This window comes from Uloborus diversus, chromosome 2 (genome assembly GCF_026930045.1).
Source record: "Uloborus diversus isolate 005 chromosome 2, Udiv.v.3.1, whole genome shotgun sequence".
In the NCBI taxonomy this organism is placed as follows: domain Eukaryota; kingdom Metazoa; phylum Arthropoda; class Arachnida; order Araneae; family Uloboridae; genus Uloborus; species Uloborus diversus.
In genome coordinates, this window is record NC_072732.1 from 166,514,303 (window position 1) to 166,534,887 (window position 20,585).

The following is a 20,585-nucleotide window of genomic DNA, read 5'->3' on the forward strand; positions in this document are numbered from 1 at the left end:
TGCTACTCGGTGAAGGATCAAATAGTTATTGAAGTGTTCTTCATAGATGGATGCATTTATTGCTGAATTATTTCTTAACGGGCATTTTATGTAACTGCAATATGATTGCAGTCATGCAGAGCACACAATGACAAAAATATTCGCATTTATTGTTTTCGTCCACGCTTTAATCAATAACTCATTTTCACCCTCTTTTATCATTTTTCGAAAAATAAAAGTGTTAATAGTTAGTTAGTCTTAACAAAATATGACTGAAATTAACCCGACTAGTGTATTTTTTTGAAGCAATAGCATCATGGTATTAAACATTTACATGAAAACCCTTATTTGATCTTTTGTTGACTTTTTCGAAAGTTATGCCTTTTGTTTTCCTTTTGTCAGTTTGATAGCTTTAACTAAAATATTTTTATTATTCTCACCAAGTTTACTGTATAATTTTACTTTCATTTTTAATTATATCTAATCATTTTAATCAACTCTTGACAAAAAGGGTGAACGTTCCAAGTTCAAAGAAAAAAAAATAAAGTATTTAATTGTGCTAATAAAGCATGATTTAAAGTAAGATTTTGATTATACTTATGGCCCGAGTCTAGCACAAAAAATATTAGATGTATTTAAATCGTCGATTTTATGTGTGTGTGTGTGAGAGAGAGAAAGAGAGAGGGGGAAGGGAGGGAGGGATGAAGGGGGGAGGAATGGAGGGTTTGTTACGATTCGGCGTGGCTGTTTTGGAGCGGCCGATTCGGCGCTGACCGTTTCGGAGCTGGCCGTTTCGGTGCCAGATTTTTGCATTCTGAACTTTGTGATTTTTAGAAATTTTAGTTCACAGAAGAAAAAAGATTTTTGGAAGAAGTATGTGAATTTGGCGCTCTAGATGCTTGTTAAAATTTATTTTAAAAATTACAGTGGGGGGGGGGGGGAGAGGGGGCATATGGTGATAAACGTATGTTTTACTGTGACAACATAAAAAAATATCTTGAAAAATTAGCAAGTAATGCCAGTACCAGTCCTACCTTATTGTCTTTTTTTTTTTTTAATCAATGCTGAGCCGTTTTGTGTTTCTGTGGTGATTATTTCTCTGTTGTAGCAGCTATTGGAAATAATTTCATAAGTCTTCTTCACGTGAAAACACTTTTCAAACTAACCAAAAAGCTCCACTTAACTATGCAAACCCAGGGGCGGATCCAGAATTTTTTGTAAGGGGGGTCAAGTTTCAAAATTTTCAAATTTGCGACCTGAGTCATGGATCATTTTACCTGAAATTTTCTTCAAAATTCATATTTCTCAGGCAAACAGGTTGGTCACGTTACAGTTAGCTTTGAATATATGAGATTACGGCTATAAAGTAGTTGGAAAAAGCACACAACACCCCCACACACGACATATGGTTTGAGATAAAGTGCTCTTATTTTTAAAAGTTAGTTCTAAACACTAGTATTTTTCTGTAATCGATTTTAAATTTATTGCAAATTAATATTTTTTAAAGTTTCATTATTATTATTATTATTTATTATTGCTTTTTTTTTGTTACCAAATAGTTAGTCGACAGTTTAGTGTTACAGAACAGTTACAGGAACTAAAAAGACACAAACTATTTTATTTTAATTAAAAAAAAGTTTTAAATATTTTTTATTCATTATATTAGTTTTTATGAAACTTAAAAGTAATATATAATAATAATCTTTACATAATAAATATCATTTGTATCTTGTAGTCTTATAAGTTTTTTTTTCTTGTCTATCCTGTGTTCAAAGCACGCTACACAACTTAAAACTTTATAGAGAGTAGGGTTACGGGTGATTTCTCAACACGTTAACTTTTTCCAATAACAAATATAAAAAATTCATCTTATTATTTGTTGACAGTTTTTAATTTTTTACAGAAAATATATTGAAGCAAGTTCACAAATTAATGATCAGCAACGAAAAAAATTCAATTTAAATTTAATGAGTTTTAAATTTAAATTTCATAGAAAAATGTTAATGCTGTCTCCTAACTGATCTACTTCGAAAAATTATGAAGATGTTTTTAAACTTATATTTTATCAACTAATAATAAATAAGAAAACAAAATACATCATTAAAAATATTACTTCATAAAACTTTTTAACATAGCTTAAAAAACAAAAGATGTCTCGAATTTTGAAACAATGTTTGGTATATTTGTATGCAGACAATTTTGATTTTCGAACAGGTCGTATTGAAATCGATCGCGCCGAAACGGTCGTGCCAAAACGGCGGCGCCGAAATGGGTTTCGCGCCGAAATAGCCGCGCCAAAACGGCGGCGCCGAAACGGCCGCGCCGAATAGTCCCATTCCGAGGAATGGAAGCATTGGATGGAGCTTTTCACACATGTTAGAAGATAATCTTCCTTACTTCAATTTTTAAATGAAGTTTTCGTAAAAGTAAGAATGAAATTTTAGCTTTTTAATCTATTGTCAGAGAAATGTTATGCATCAATGAATTCAGCCCTTAATATTAGAAATTCCTTTAAACACAAAGCAGTGAGAAGTTAAAAGAAAGCTTCTAGAGAATAAGAGACTACAATAATACGTATCGTTCGTTTGGAAAAAGAGTGCCACAATACGAAATTCTTAATTTTCTTTTTTTTTCGCTTAAAGGACGTTATCTTCTTTAGAAAATAATGACAATTTTTTTGTTCTAATGTTAATCACTGGATAACACAGTAAATGTCTTTTTCTTATAGCAAATTTCCTGAAGGGTTCAACTGCAAATGGTTCTCCTGTAAAATTTCATTTCTTCGTATTGTAGCACTCTTCTTCCAAATGAGCGATACATATATGATTCTAGTGGGCTATCTCCCCCCCCCCCCCACCTGCTCGTTTAGATCGCCGGTTCCTCTTCGCCCACTATGGGGTCTCAATGGCGTCTGGGGTGGCTAATAATTGATGATTTTAATTCTGTTGCCCTTAAATGTCCTGAGGACATCCAGAGTTGTCAGTACATCCCTGGATCTCTTCAGGTCATTCTCAGGACTGTATGTCCAACTCCTTAAGATTTAGAGGGTGAGATGGGGCGAAATTACATCTCCGGGATGTATTGTACCCAATGGTACCAGTATTGACCTCGTAGACATTGCCAGTCTGGAGGAAATATGGTTACAGACACACAAACAGATACGTCACGTATAGCTTTTAATAGCATAAACTTAATATTTTAAAGGATTAAATATAAAAATTTGTATAACTTTCCACCAAATACAGTCAAGATTTTGGGGATATTTCTCTTTTCCTTATAATTTTGGCGACCATTGTATCAAATTCCCGTAGAGTGCCGTTTTTTTGCATGAAGAATGCATTTCTAAACCTGCAATACTGCATGATTTCAAATTATTTAAGAGTACTCAATCATCTCTTAAATGTTTGGGCAACGTTTTCAGATTGAACTTGTACTTTTTAACACCAAATAAAACATGTACAAGTGATTTAAACACCGTTCCTTTTCTAAAGCTGTTATCACTTTTCAAGTTTTTGCTTCTCTTTTTGCCGTTTGAAGCAAAAATTCAAATTTTATATTAATAGTAACAAATGCATGGAGTTGTTAAACCAGACAGTTCTTTTTGGCATGTTTTAAAATATTTGCATAAGAAGCCTTTAATTTTGCTCTTGTATAACTTTATTGACGTTGTATTATTAAGTTTGAACATTGCATTTTGAGTTTAACAGTAAGCAAGACCTCATCATGTTAATCTAAGTCATATTATTAAAGTCAATAAAGTTAGTAATAGTGTTCATAAATTATAATATAACATAATGTAAAAGTACTGAAAGCTTTGTTATGATGTTAAGTCTCCTACCGTAATTAAGATTGATTTATCTAATTTTCCTCGAACCATGCAGCAATAATTTACTTCGTTACAATAATATCGGCTAAATTAGGATGCTGGACTTCGTTTGATAATGTCAGAATTTCTACTTTGTTTTGATGATACACCCAGAAGGGAAGTTTGTTTGTTACTTCTATTTTTACGAATTTTAATCGCACTAGCCTTTTTTAATAAACCAGATCAAATATATGGCGACTCAAAATAGGCTGGGGACATTGCTTGTTAGCAAAAGGCATTTTTCATTAGAAAAGTAGCAATGTATTCTATACATTTGAAAACATACATGATGAATAAATGGGATACAAAACGATTAGCAAAAAAGTCCCTAGATTTTGAACGCATGAGCTCATTCGAAAATTTCCCCACCATATTTGCATGGTTTTTGAAAAGTTTCGCAATTTCATGTCAAATTTTCTTTTTAACCTAGTAGTAAGTGAATACAAAAAAAAAAGAAAAAATATTTTTTTCGATTTGGGTGTTTTAAGGGTAATTTTTGAGAAATTAAAAAATTTCAACTTTTCCTTATAGTAGTTCTTTTTTTATAATTCAAGAAGTCACAACAGTAAAAATTACTTTTCAGCACCAAAAGTTTGAAAAAAATGGGCAGATTTGGAATATATTCTTAAGTTTTGATTTCTAGAAATTAAAAAAAAAAAAATCATATATAGGAATCTAAATACTATTTCCCCTAGATTTAACATTGACAGAAGTAAGATATTGGTTGATTTAATCAAAATGAAATTAATTCAAAGCGCAAATGTTCACACTATGAAATAATTTGTTTTTATTTTCATTCTAAAGTTTGAATTTATTTTTGGCGACGGTAATTTTTAGGAAATTTAAAGAACCTCTTTTTTTTACCTGAAAAAAGAGTTGCAAACAATTCTATTTTTGATGAAATTTATGTATTTAGGAGGGATTTTATTTTATTCTTGTAAAGTTTTTTTTTTTTCAATTTTAGCAACGCGGAAAAAAAAAAAAAAAGGTTCCTAGGTGCTTTTTTTTCCAAAAAAGAGTAAAAAAAGCAAGCGATATTTTTTTTGCCTAAAAAATATTCACTTTAATGATTTGTTTCTTAAATTTATCTCGCTTTTTTTCTTTTTCGCTTTTTTTCAAAACACTAAATTATTTTCAACAGAACATTTGCTTTTTTGTTGTTTAAAATGGTACTGCTACTTTATTTGTTTCTTAGTTTACTTTTATCTATTCATATTCAAAACGGTGTGTTAAGAGAAATATTTTTTTGTTATGCAATTTTCCTCTCGTTAAAATGTGCGCTTAAATGATAGAAAAAAATTAAATGAAAGTAATTATCCTAACAGACAAATGATTTATAGTTGAAATTTAATGAAAAATAAAGCCTAACAGTTCGAGAAACTAAATTTTGTGTAATCCCATATGATTCAACCGCTTCTTTTTAAAAAGATACGCACATTTTGTTTTTAGAAATCAGTTAATTTGGTAGAAAGTAATACTGGTATGACTTGAAATCTTAGCTAATCGAGAGAGTTATTGATCTGGTGCTAGAAAATTGGCATTGTTCGTGTCATAGGCTCTTTTAGTACTTGACGGATTTCTTGACATTTACTTCTTTTTTTATTTAAGGTTATAGATATGATCTTTTTCTTTTGTTTGCGATAACGAAAGAAAAAAAAATGTGTTCCTGAAGCTGCTCAAAGTTACGTTTCTATGTGTACACGATTTAATGATAATTTGATGAATTTACTGATTTCTTTTTCTGATAACATGTTGAATTCGGAAGAAGGATGAAAAGTGCTGCATTCAAAATATGCTCCATGGTTTTTCTTACATTTCCATCATCTTTCGAGTAATTTGTAAATATCGCACTAGTAAAAACCTTTCCTTTTTGGCACGAACCATTCACCAGCCAATTTCCCTCATTTTCGTACGAACCAAAGAGTTGTTCAGGAAGTGCATTCATCGATGTAAACAAGCAGTAATCGGAAAGAGCAAAGTCTGGTGAGTAAGCCACGTGGGGTAGAACTGCAATGCTGAATGTGTCTTACTTGTCGCGAACCCGCTTTTCGTATGTGATGGTGTATTGAATTTGCAGAAAACTGAATCCGTTCAGCCAATTTCGGAATTCTGGCCTTTTTTCAACGAGTGAACAGTTTTGGTATTAACCATTTCTTCAGGTTTGACAGCTTATAACAGACCACGTTTCTCTGGTCCCACCAAACACTGAGTATCGTCTTTCAGCAAAATTTACCATCTTTGAGACACTAAAGTTATTCTTCACAAATATCTTGCGATGAAGGAAGTTCCTTATAAGCTTATCTAAGTATTCGGAAAAAGTTTTCTTCAAATGAATGTAGAGAGATTAATGTTGTTCACGAATGCTCTTTGTTCGGTAGAAACAGCAACATGTTGAACGCAGCAACACTACACTTTGCACATATTTTTCTAATTTATCACTCGTTCGCGTCAAACACTTGTCGATGAACCAACAAAATAGCGCAGTGTCGAATCTTTATAGCACAAACTGCATTGTTGCAGCATCAGTTACCTGAAAACCATATTTTATTACTTGTACGCCTGGTAATTAACCAGGTTACTAATTTGAACCAAATTAATAACTTATTTTCAATGGACTTAATCATCAGTATTTCTTAATTTTGAATACCTTTACTATACATAGGGGTTTTTCTTCCGTTTTAAATCATTAATTACAGATAACTGCTGAAATATGTGTCAGACTGTGGTAAAGTGTTGCTCAATATTACTCTAAAAATGGCTCTACTTGCTTTGACTACCCGAAAAAAACGAAATGCTTTAAGGAAAAGGTTCACTTAACGAGAAGCAATCCGCAGTTATATTTCTTTAAAACTACATAAAACAGATTCTTGCTATGCTTGAATTCTGACGAAAAATAATTGCTCATGTAATTCAAATTACGAAATTTTTTTTAAACCTAACATTTTTGCTAGGGTAAAATGTCTTAGATCAAGAACAATTTGCATGCCATGCATTGTCAAATTGATTGTTCGATGATCTTAATAAACTTATGCGGACTGTAATTTTATTCTAATAATTCGCTGAAGTAAGAGAAAACACATTTATTTCACAAGTCTAAAATCAAAATCCAACCGAATGAACGATCAATTTACTGAATTGCTACCAAATTTGTTAAAAATAATCAACAAAACAATTTTTATAACACTGAGGCACGCGTGCACCTCTTGCTCCAAATGTACTGCCAATGCGTCCCTTGATTTAATCTATGCATGTGTGCTAGGCTTTGCTAATGATAAGTAAACTTTTTATTTTACTTAATTTTTTTTAAAGAACATATTTTCAGGACTCAAAAAATATTTTAATTTTGCTTCTAAAGGGTGTCCCAAAATTAACGCAAGATTTGAATTTGCCACCATTTTTTCCAAAAATTGTTGGCAGCCATGAAAAAAGAACAATTTGACAGTTGAGAGTTAAGGGTTAGTAAAAATGGGGTGTTATTGTACCATACAGCTGGAGAGAGTGAAACATTTCAATTACTGCATAAGGCATTTCCTCGTCGCGTACTCTCTCATTTCGGTGATCAGAATTGGCACCCTAGATCGTGTGATTTAACATTTTTAAATTTCTTATGGGGTTATTTGAATTCAAAGGTCTATGTCAACAAGCCCACAACCACCCGTGCATTACCGTGCTGCGATACCGAGCGCCAATAACAGTAACTGCTTGACCAGCCTCAACTTTCATTATTTTTGAAACAATTGTTCAATAATGAAAGCGCGTTATTGTATCGTATAACGCTCTATTTTTGATTACCCTAAACTCTCAGCTGTCAAATTGTTCTTTTTTCAGGGTTGCCAACCATTTATTGCAAAAATGGCGGCAAATTCAAATCTTGCGTTAATTTTGGGACACCCTTTACAATAAGTAGATACTAAGTTACAGCCAATTAAGTACCGAAACTGATATCTTAAGAACCGGAAATTGAACTTAAAGACCCCTTACATTTCAAAAAACAGGAAAAAAGCAAAGCCGTTAAAAAGTAAACGTATAGACAAGTACAGCCAATGAATATATAAGCGACGAACATTGAGATTTTCAGCGTCAAAAGTTGTCTAAAACATTTATACTAAAATAATGGAAATCTTTTAACGCGCTTTTTTAACAAAAACTACGTTTTCGATATTTTCTTTTACAACAAATTTCATAACTTGAAAAGTTTTATGTCTATTAACCTGACTTTTTCAAATAATGTTTCTTACATAACTAGGAATGTTTTGAACTGTACTAAGCTCTCTGTCAGTATTTCAAAATTTTACGGGTATTTAACCGTGAAATATGGAGGGTTTTTCGAAAGAACATCTATGAACTAAAAAAAAAGCCATATTTTTCTTAATTTTGAGATTAGAATGAAGTTTTAGCTCTGAGGTAAGAATTGTAGTAACTTACATTAGAAAGGATTTTCAAACATATTGAGCTGAAATGAATATAGAGTGTTTGGCGTGAACTGCAAAATTAGCTTATTCTTTGCTCAACTTTCCCATTTTTTGTAACTTTTATGAGACAATAATTATTTTTTGGATTATTTTCCAACATTCAATCTTTTTTCAGTTAAAAAAAAATATGCAGTTAATCAGTTTTTGAACTTTTTGAAAAAAAAAAAAAAAAAAAACTACTCCGAACGTGGGCAGGACTCTTTAATAAATTAATTGAAAAAATGAAGAACAACCTTAGATATAAAAAATTTCATACTCTATAGCCTCCCAGCCAAAGGACACCGCTATTCTACATTATGTGTAGAATCATTTCGTGAAAGATAAATATTGTTTGAATTTTACTAGAGTCAGAAATAGGTAGCTGTTTGTACATGCATACAAGCCAATATTAACGATGCACTGTAGTGCACTTAAAGTCTTCCGGAAAACTGCAAAGCAGTGATAATCAAGCTATAGATATTTATTGAATCACTTTGAGGTCTCAAAGTCAGCAGTTAAGTTTTATGCGAATAACTTCATTTACGTAACTTTATGCATTAAAGACCACCAATAGATAGTGAATAGACCACCAATTTACCACAAACCTTTTTTACGACAACATTCAAACTATAAAAACAAATTGTATACAACTGCATGCATTTCAGAAAGCTAACTTTATAATACATTATTATAATTGTCAAGGAATACAGCATTATACTTCAGCAACAATTAAGTTTTATTTTAAAGCTTCAATTATTTTACGAACAAATTTTAAAGCAAGTGTACAAAAAATGCACTTGCAAACTATCTATTTTTTTTTGTTGAAATTAAGAAGCACTTTTTATGTAGGTATTGTGATTGGTCACGTGGGATTTTGTTTCGGCATGTGATACGTATTACGATATTTGTCTTTGATTATAATATTTTAAATTTATTTATATTATTATTTCAGCTGTTTTATTAATTAATTTATTTTTTCAAGATATGCTGCTAAATAAAATCCAGTTTAAACCTTAATTGGTCTAAATTTGTGGCCTATAAAAATTAGTTAGCGAATGACATGTTGGATAGGCGGAGGGTTTTGCAACAAACATCTAATTACATAATGTAAGAAAGCTCAATTTTACTAATTGCAAGTCAAGCAATTTAAAAAAAATCAGTACAACATTATTAATGGTTTTACCAGTGTAATTTATGACAAAAGTGTCTCTGATCGTGCCCGTTTCATTAAAGTTTTTTTTTTCCAATATATCTCACATAAAATAAAATGAGATGTTTGTTTGTAGCAATGCGCCGCGAGAGAACAATACGTTCTTAAAACAGTTGATATACAGGTATAGTGTTCACTAAGGTTGTGCACCTCATTTTCCGATTTTTTATAAATCATTTGGAAAGTTCTTGTGCAATGCCTTATGTGAGTTTTGGCACATTTTACCTAACAGACACCGAACTGATTATTATTTAGTATATGGTTGTGAATAAGGAAATAAAATAAAACGCTAAGAACCTGTAACAATGAAATTTGATTCAAGTATTCAGCTCATGTTAGCTCAAACTTGTATGTCTGGGATAAACTCAGAAACTCCCAGACTGATTTCGTCGAAAATTTCAATCTGTCTAGGTTTGAGCTGGGAAGTTTTACAGATTGTTTCGAAAGATATTCGATGAAAATTTCGCTTTTTCGAAATTTTAGTTTTGGACCCAAAAATGTCTCTTTCTACAACAAATATTCATCATATCTTCTCAATTTTGGTTTTATTCGAAAGAGGGAAAAACAAAATTTAGAACATTTTCTACGTCGCCTTTATTTAACAAGGAAAAGAGTTATAAGCATTTTTATAAGGGACAATCAAGTTTTAATCCGAAATTTGAATCGTTGCCATTTTTGCTAAAATGTGGAGACTTGATTTTAGAAAACCGTAACCCTAGGGTTGCTTTAAGCAAGCCTAGAGTTACTAAGCCTAGGGAACATTCAGAACTAAGCTCCAGGACAAAAATTAAAGATGAATGGAGTTTATTTTCACAACCGAAATTAACATTTTGTTTTGCTACCATAGTTACGCCTGTTAGTTCCTTTGTTTCGTTTTTTCTTTTTTCCTTAAAGTTTTTAAACAGTTAGCGTTCCAAGACCTTTTGTTTTATTAACACGAATGAAACTAAAGTATTTTAACTGTTAAATAAAAACTGTCAACTTTAACTTTCTCAGTTTTTACGGAATTATGTTCTGTAAAATATTAAACTATCGTATAATTAACACTTTTGCGGCGTTCTTTCTTAAACGTTGAATTTTGGGAAAAATGTATTATATTGCTTTTTTAGGAAAGAAATCCTCTTTTATAAACTTTGTGAGGCTTATGTTGGTTTTTATGAGCAACAAAAGTTTACTTTCTTTCTTTCGGCTTACTTTTATACTTTTGATTCATTATAGTTAAATTGAAACTCATATTGAAATTTCTATAAATGTGCAATATCGAACTATTACTACCGATTCTAATTTTGCAATACTAATATTTATTTTCAAAAAACAAAAACATTTTAGTTCGAACAAACTTCAGGAAGAAATATTTTTTTTTCCATTCGTTTAAGTTTATACAATTTGCGATTGCTTGATCCCTGATTTGTCATATATCGAGTTATCTGGGATCGCTTAGAACGGTAAGTTGGACTGCCTATGAATGTGATCAAATTAGTGGCGAGTTTACTCTAACTCTAGTACGAGATGAAACTGTTATGCTTCAATGCTCGCTTGCATCACCTTGTATATTCACGATACAGGTAACTGAAAACAGTGTGCTAAAACTTCCGTTCATTTGCAATTCTTCCTTCAGTAAATGATTACCTTAATTTCTTTTTGTAATCATTTTCACTTCCTTTCACAAAAAGGAAGTCTTGTATTCGCAAAAAAAAATTTCACTAAAAAATCGACCTTAATTTCCATTTTACTCACCCCCGAATGAACATTGCGTTTTTTTTCGACTCGATCTCACGTGGATAAGTGCCTAAGAACGTATAGACACGGGAAATATTCATTTTGACGATTCCCGAGTTAATTACAACAATTTTTCTCTTGGCGTCTGTATGTACGTATGTATGTATGTGCGGATATGCGTATGTATCTCACATAACTCAAGAACGGTATGTCCTAGAAAGTTGAAATTTGGTACGTAGACTCCTAGTGAGGTCTCGTTGTGCACTTCCCCTTTTGGTGGCATTCTGGTGTTTTTGTCCCTTTTTGGGGGGAATCACTGTTAATTTCGATGTCAACTCAAGTGGTGTTGTAATTTGGCGGACACTTGGCGATATATCGCCAGTCTTTTGGTCGGCAAGTTTTGTCGCCAACTTAGCGACATTTTGGCGCTTTTTTTTTAAATCTGATTTTACTTTGGCCACTGTTGGTGATATTTAGATAGTAAACTATTGAATCATATTAAAATTGCCAGTAATGGGGAAATGACATTAAATTGGAGTAAAAGGAAATCATGTGATGCACACATCAGCTTATTTTTTATACCCATGTTGTCCTTACGTATGTATAATTGCTTCATTTTGACAAGTTCTTTCAGGTATATCGATTTTTTTTTGTTATAGAGCGTATTTTACTGAATAGATTTCATCTTCGAGTGCATTAACGCAGATTGTAAACTGTTTCTTTGATAAGGGGCTATTTTAGCTAGCTTATCTCACAAAACTGATTAAGTGTAACATACTTTCGGCAGTATAAGATTTGAATCTAAGACAAGAAACCAGACATGATATTCACAGATGGTTGCTTCACACAAAGATATGCAAACATATTAAGTTCACGCTTTTTAAACCAGAGATGCTTTTTTATACATATATTTTTCAATTGATTTGAACTTATGCTGAAGTTTTTGATAAAGACTGCGAGCTATGCGTTTTACACCTTCACATATTATTTTTAATACAGATATTATAAACATATTAGGATATTTCATCTTATAGGATAGGTTATGCATAGTAGTTAAGTTTATGTTTAGGAAAGGTTTTAAACTCAAATTGCAGCCAGGGATAAGGAAGAAATTGAACAACCAGCACTTCGACAATACTAAATGCCGGAGAAGAAGTCGTCGTCTTACAACATTTTGACACAATTGTTTTCATTAGTTTAAAAAAAGAAAATGGGTTAGTAAAGAAAAAGAAAATGGAGCGAGGGATGAACAAAAAGAATCTAAGGAAAAGCATGATGAACATTAAGATTTGGTTTGAACTAAGTTTAATCAGACGAATGCAGCCGTACATAGAGAAAAGGATATGTTTATTTATTTAAAAATTTTAAGGTATTCTTTAAAAAATATCATAACTTGACTGTCTATGAACAATACTCAAACCTTTACTTAAAAATCATAAAGCTAAAAAATGTTTTAATAAAGTTCAAAAAAAGTTTAAAGCGATAAAGCATAATTGCAAAATATCACAATAAGTTCTTTGCCAACTCCTAGCAAAAAAAATTAAAAATGTTTTAAATCAAATCACAACCTTTGAAGAAACCTCGTAAAAGCGGAAAAAAAATAATAAATGATACTAAGATATTGAGACGAGTTATGTATGTTGTTTAGTCTGCCTAACTTTCTCAAATCTCTTCAGAAAGTTTTCGACATTGAAAAAAAAAAAAAAAAAAAAAAAAACTTATCATAACATTTTTTAAAAACACATTTTCCTTGTTATATCAACCTCAGGTTTAATTTCTTTTTGTACTTACTTAGATAAAAAACGCATTGCTTGCTGTGTATATACTCGTAATTATCGTCGCCTCCACACAGCAATAACATCGCTAAGTCTGAAAACAACAGTAAGATATTGATTTAACTGTGGTAGTATATATATATAGGGTGTTCCGTTTAAACCTGCAATACCTATATTTTTGCAACCGTTAGTACTAGCTGCATGCTTCCAATTGCAAAAATGTTCAAAATCAGATGCAGAGTTAAGATATTGAAAGTTAAAAGCTAAAATAAAAATGAGTGAACAAATATTAAATTTAACTTTTTATACGGGCTCTAAGTCTCCTAATTTATGTTTAGAGAAAAAATATCAATTAAAAAATAATTCCATTACAGAAAATTTGACATTAGTACCACCAATATTCAATGAGGTATGAAACGCAGCGTTTTGTGATCTATACCGTTTTACTTTCCGTCAACAACAACTTTTGGGGGAAATATAGCGATTAACAAGAGTTTAACATAATGTGTGCATAGAGTGTGTGCATAGCTCCGAGTTTTCGTAGAGTGTTTTTTCGTTTCATGACATCATATTTGCATTTCTTTTTGAATAGCAATGACAAATATAAATATTTCGGGATTTTATTTCGACAACGTGTCATTCTTCTGAATGGGCGATAAGTTCCAATCTCATCTTCAGTATGGTCCCTTAAACTTTGAGTTCAAGTATCTCCTTGAGTTTCGATCGCACAAATGTCCATTTGTTTGTGTTAGTATTTTTATTCATCGGAGATTATTCCCCTTAACATAAGTTAAGGGACCAAGGGCCCGTATAAAAAGTTAAAATTTTTATTTTTTGACTCATTTTTATTTTTGCTTCAAACTTTCAGTACTTTAACCGGCATCTGATTTTGAACATTTTTGCAAATGGAAGTATGCATCTAGGACTGACGGTTGCGAAAATAGAGGTTTTTGCAGGTTTAAACGGAACACCCTGTATATTTATCGTCACCCCAAAGCAGCACTAAGATATCTAAGTCTGAAAACATGAGTCAGACATACTGCTTTGCTCTTAAGCAACGATTTTTTACTGTGAAAGTCCGAAACTTGGAACGTATAACCATTCGCCAGTGAATCACCGGTTAAAATCGACATTCTCCAATTTCTGTCTTGAGCAGTAACTACGCTCACGTGTATTGTTCTAATGTAATATTTTCGAAAGAACGAAGTAAACATTAGTCGAGTTATTTGCAAACAAAACAAAGAAGGAGCTAAAAAAAAGTAACATTTTACTTTGATGGAAAGATTCTATTTTCTTAGGTTTTGTAGGAATGCAAGTACAGTAAATGATCCGCATATATAACGAAAATACTTGATTTGCTTGATAAAAGAGAGACATGATTTATGCATTAGAATCTATGTCTCTAGAATCTCTTGACGAGTGTAAATGCCATAAAGGAATATATTTAACCCAAAGAACTACTCAAAGACACTCCGTAAAGGATGCTTGCATTTTCATTCCATTCTTTTTCTACAGCTTTAAAAAATAATTGGTTCTGTGTGTTTTTCTGTCTTTATAAACGGGATTAGAAGAAATCTTTCTCTCTACACTTACTAATTGTGTATTTTTTTATAAAACATTACAAATGCTTGAAAGAATATTTTAATATGTTTGTGTTGGAGTCGAATCGACGCTGTAGTTTATAAATATAATTACAAAGGGATATGTTAGGTAAAGTAAAGTAGTAGAGTAAAATGAACTAGTACACTATTTTCAAAGTTTGCCGCACCATCTAACTATCAATATTTGTCCTCGGTTCTTAAACATCTAGTGGATTCCAGTTAAGAAATACATTGCTCTAAAAAGATCAAGGAAAATAATAATGCAAGCCTTTTTCAAGATTCGAAACGCATTTTGTAATAAAAATAAATAAATACCTTTGTGCAGAAAAGTAAATGGTAATCAACATCGTTTTGATGCACACAATTAGCAGATGACTGCATACAAGTGTTTCGAGGTTTCAGGGAACCTTCTTTTCAATGCGAATAGTGAGCTTTTGTATGAAAATAAGCTTTTACCGGATGTCTTTTCATCCAAAAGTTCAATACTTTTACAGCATTTAAAAATCACTGTTATAGCACTTAAGAAGAGGTCTCTGATACCTCAAAACACGAGTATGCAGTCATCTGCCAATTTTGTGCGTCAAAACGTTGTTGATTACTTATTACATATTGTAATACTTTGTGGTATATGAAATATAGTTTCGTTATTTCTATACACTAGAGCCAGATTGACGTGTTCAAAAATTGAGTTTTTCTGTTTATTAGTGCATTGTATGTGGAATCCTATTCCGCATCGAGCTATGTGAACGTATTTTTTTAAACAAAAAAAGTCCTTTGTAATTATATTTACCAACGTTAAAAAAACGTGCGTCTCATTTTTTGCCCATTCATCAGACAATTCCTTTTCCCCGTGCGATTGACTTACGTTGTTCTGACTCTTAGGTACAGATTTTAAAATGATAAAAGTTTTTGAAACTAACAATTTTATGTATTATTTTGCTGTTTTTGATTTGGCTGCTCTGAGTCACTGAGTCACATATTACATGTACATAAAGGTGCCGATAAAACCATTTTCCCTATGGTTCTGGCAGTAATCTGTTGGTTAATCAGAGGCATCCCGTTCTACCTTAACAGTATATCTCTCTCTCTCTCTTTCTATATATATATATATATATATATATATATATATATATATATATATATATATATATATATATATAATATATATATATATATATATATATATATATATATATATATTGGGATGGTTATAAAATAACATAAGGTGTTCAGAACTCTCTAGCAAGTGAAGTATTGGACGACGCATTGCCAAATTTCATGGGCGTACACAGTATAGACCATGGGATTTTAATTTCTGAAATAAGAAAGCATAGTGCAAAAAATCGTCACCAGGGAAAATTTAGGCGTTGAAAAGGTGTATCATTGTGAATATTGAAGGCTTAAATGCTAACTGACGAAATGTGCATCAATTTTATTCCCAAAATATGATTTTTACCAACAAAGGAGGTTCAATATGATAAACATCGAGGTACTTTACATGTACTGCATACAATGCACAATATTTTCCACACATCCGGGGGAGGGGGGAATCGATTTTTCCCTACCTGCAATGTTATTCGAGTTTTCAAAGTTGAGACATCGGGAACATGTCGTAGAAACACAACACCATTGAGAAATCCCCATGGCGAAACATCACAAGATCAAAGATAGGGCGACCACGGTGCCCATACCGTAGGAAATGCACGACTAATAAAACTCCTATCAGAGAAATGTTGTCGCCATACACTCAGTACCTAAAGCTTAATGTGTGGTGGTGTACCATCTTGTATGAAACTTTTTCAAGAAGAAATCCTTGCTTCCGCGCCAAAATTTCTTCGAGACGACTTTTGGTTTTATTTTTCTCTTATTACGAATTGAAATTTGTTGTTGCTTTTGTTGAACCTTATTTGAAAGCAGCATATATTTGTAGCAAAAAACTTGACGTGTGCTGATTTTTTTAGCATTTATTCTTCAGTATTCACAAGTAATACACTTTTTCAGTTCCAAAATTCCCCCTGGTGCTGACTTGGTACTATTTTTTTTATTGCAGAAATCGAAATCTCATGGCCTGTTTTGCACGCCCATGAAATTTGACTATGTTTCGTTCAATATTTCACTTGCTAGAGGGCTTGTAACGCCTCACGTTATTTTATAACCACCCTGTATATATATTAAAGATTTTTGTAGTGCTGTAAAACTGTTTAGTGAAATAGCTTTTGTGGATTACTTCTCATTAAAGCTGTGTGACGTCGACCGGTGAGTGACTTTGTATATAATTACTTTCTTTGCAATGACTGAGTTGAATGATAGTTTAAGGTTGCAATCTTTCAAAATAACTGCGATAGTTCTAAAATCAAACTTATGACGAGCACATAATGACTCTTTGACTAATAATGCAGAGTATTTGTGTTGTCTTAAATATTCTATGAACTTTAATGACACAGAAAATTCAATCGCAAAGTTATGGAGAATACTACAGATTCGATAAAAAGTGGATTTCAGAATTTGAAGATATTTGAAATTTATTTGAGATTAGTGATTTGCATAATTTAATATTTTACAAAAGATTGTTAAGCGGGAAAGCTAAGCTATTTTTGCAAAGCCAATTAAGTGTTCGTTTTTGGAAATAATTGAAAGAAATCTTTTTTTAAGGAACTTGTGATCAGTGTTTTAATTCCGCAAGACTTTTCGTTTTTTTTTTTTTTTTTTTTTTTTTTTAGCGAGGCTTCGCCAAAGACGAAATAAGTCCGTTAAAGAATATTTTTCTTTATAAAACAAGTTTTGTGTACTAGTTTTGTTGAAGATAGCGCTTTAATGCATCATGTTATCAATGGCATAAATGACAGTCCGTAAAATAAATCTATTCTTTGTGGTTGCCATAATATTGTTGAATTTCGCGATTAGCTAAAAATATACTCAAGAATTACAGAGGATTCTATTGCATTTGAACCTAAAGAATCTTTTCCAAAACCAAGAAATAACCCAAAATTTTAATGGAAATTGTTTTAATTGGGTTGAAAGAAATCATTCGTCCAAGTGTTTCCCCGCAAAAGAAAATGGTTTTAAGTGTTTCAAATGTGACCTTTACGGTCAATGGTCGTTTCAGTGTAGTGAAAATGAAACGAAAACAAAGATGGCTAAAGCACCATCTATAACATTCTTCTAAATTCTAAAAGAGACATAAGTAATTTAGTATATCGAAATAGCCTCAAGATCTCAAAGAATTGAATTTGAAGGTCAAACTCTTTTCACAAAAAGACATACATTAATGATTCATTGTCCTGAAAATTTTCTTTCATACTCGACAGGAAATTAAAGTTCTAACAAAAACAGAGTCTGTAATGTAGTCAACAGTCAACGGCAGTTAAAGGGATCAAGTCTACTTCAATGGGACTGCAAAAATGTGTGGGAGCATTAAAAGATTGAATTAGACAATAAAAGGAGTGTTTGCGGCCAGTGTAAACGGATGATCTAATTGAGAATATCTCAAGGCTGGATTTTTTGAATGTTTAAAAAATGAGAAAAATTGCTACTAGTTCGCGGTTGCACTTTCAAAGGAATATATTTTTCTGTAATCTAACGATTAAGAAAAGAAAATATGGTATTCATTTTGGGTTCCGTTTTAAATACGTATTGCATATATTTTTGTAACAACATAACGCAGTGTACGACGGCACGGAAAAGACTAACTAAAATTTGGCAAAATCGTACTAACTATTGACTTAATACCCAAATTATATGCTCCTTTTTACCACAAAATTCCCACAAAGATAACTAACATAACTTGTTCATAGTAGCGTAAAAACGATATAATCAACAACGATACATCATTAAAATTTCATAATTTAGAAGAAAATTTTTGGGGTTCCCCTTGTTTTGCCGACAGAAATCCCCCCCCCCCCTGTTTTTCAGTTTCAATCATATCTTTTGATACATTTAACGGGGAAAGAAACGATAAATGTCGGCGAAACTTGGGGTAAACTAAATTTTTCGAACTTTAAGTTTGTATTATTTATTAAGAATACAAAAAAAAAAAAAAAAAAAAAAAAACACTTCAACATGACATTATAGTTTTTTCGTGCGTATTGCAATATTTGAGATTAAATTGCTTAAAACTACTATTGTGGAAATCCTTGATATTTTTTCAAAGCTGTTTTTTGCGTTGTGTCACTTTTCTTCCCAGGTTACGATAAAATGAATTCAATCTTGCTTTTGCTGAAAGGAAAAAACTTTTTGTTTTCAACTTAACAACTTTATTTGTAAAAAGAACAAGATTTCAATCAAAAATAATAGCAATTGTTTAGTGCACAACCCCTGCAAGTTTCACTCATACTATGTATCTGTCAACACATAGTAATTGAATCAAATATTTTAAGAGTGTAAAAAAGCTTTGTAATACCTAAAACAGATTTTTTTTTGAACTTTTAATAAAGTAGTTGCTGTTTTTCCAAGAAACAAAAGAAACAAAGGAAAAAAAAATAAGAAAAAGTAAAAAGTGTTTCAAAATCAGCATTTAACCCTAACGTTTTAAACTTTTAAAGATATGGTATAAATTTTGTTATGTTTCTGGTTTTTAGAGATCTTAGTAGCTATGTCAATGCTATACACACTGCCCATTTACGTTAAATATGAATAAAAATATGAAAAAAATTGCATATTTTAAAAACACTTACTTTTCTTTTAGATGCAGCAATTTTTTCATCTCTCGCATGTTGAGCTTCACCTGGTGTCCGCTTTCCCCAAACCACAATAGCAATCCTAGTATACGTATATATCAGAACAGCCAACGGAAAGAAGTATTGCAGTACCATTAAAGCCATGCTGTAGTGGTACCGCTGCGAACTGGACTCCCATGCTTCCATGCAAGTGTACCTGTCTGTCAAATTGAGTTCAATCCAGTCCTGAGGTTGTTCAAGTTTGGACATGATGGCTGTGGGTAGCGGGGTCAACAAAGCCACAACCCACACTAAAATGATGATGAGTTTAGCTTGCAGTTTCGTCATTCTGGGACGCAGAGGGTACAAAATGGCGATGTAACGATCAAAACTGATGGCGACTAGTGTATAAGCGCTAATGAAAACAGACACAGCCTGTGCATAGCTGACTACGACGCACATAACAGCACCGAATGGCCAATACTGTAAGAGTAAGTTCGACACAAATCCAAATGGTATGCACAGACTAGCCATCAAGATGTCCCCGACGGCTAAGTTTACGATGAAAAAGTTTGTGACGGAATGCATTCTCTGGTAGGCAAAGACGATGTAACACACTATGACATTGCCGCCGATTGCTGCAACGGATATTATAATGTACATGATGTACATTAGGGCTTCGACAGCTTTTGGCACCGGTTCTACACTTATCCAGGAACTGTTTGTGCTAAAAACTTGGAATTCTCCTTGATCTGTCGCATTCGTAAAATTGTCGGAAATAGAATACATGGTATAATCCTCCAGATTTCCTATGGTTAAGTTATCAGCCATTTTCATTACGAGCTATGCCATGAATTTGGTTAAATTAAAAATGCCATTGCTCTTCCAAAAAAAAGTAATGTTAGATATGCTTTGCCTTTTCATTATAAAAATAGTTTATAGGAAATATTTCAAAAACGATGCGAAAAATTCTTCAAGATGAAACATTTCTTTCATCTATTGGATTTTCAGAAAAATTAGCCATTACTTGTCATTTTTCATACAGCACAAATAAAAGGTCTGAGTGTCAAAACTGCACAGAACCTTTACACATAAAATTTATTTCGCTTGCAAAGTATAAAGATCTCTGCAAATATGAAAACATGAGTAAAAATTAAGAAATCAAAACGAAGCAGTTCAGGCATGCTGTTGGCTTTTCAGAAATAGTTTTGAGCTTAGAAAAATAAAACTTGTAGTCACATTTATTCGCCATTTTTCATTCAAAACAAATTTTTGCTTTCCTGTTTAGATTCCAAGAGCATAGAATAAAAAACTTTACATACACGAACAA

The 20,585-nt window shown here is 32.0% G+C and overlaps 1 protein-coding gene across 1 annotated transcript in view; it reads right to left on the reverse strand.

Annotated features, from left to right (window-relative positions):
- Positions 1 to 20,086, reverse strand: part of LOC129216647 (RYamide receptor-like) — a 37,580-nt gene extending 17,494 nt beyond the window's left edge. Inside the window, exon 1 of the mRNA XM_054850863.1 lies at positions 19,274 to 20,086. Coding sequence (XP_054706838.1) covers positions 19,274 to 20,086 — 813 coding nt within the window. The remainder of the gene's footprint in view (positions 1 to 19,273) is intronic.
- Positions 20,087 to 20,585: the final 499 nt, after the last annotated feature.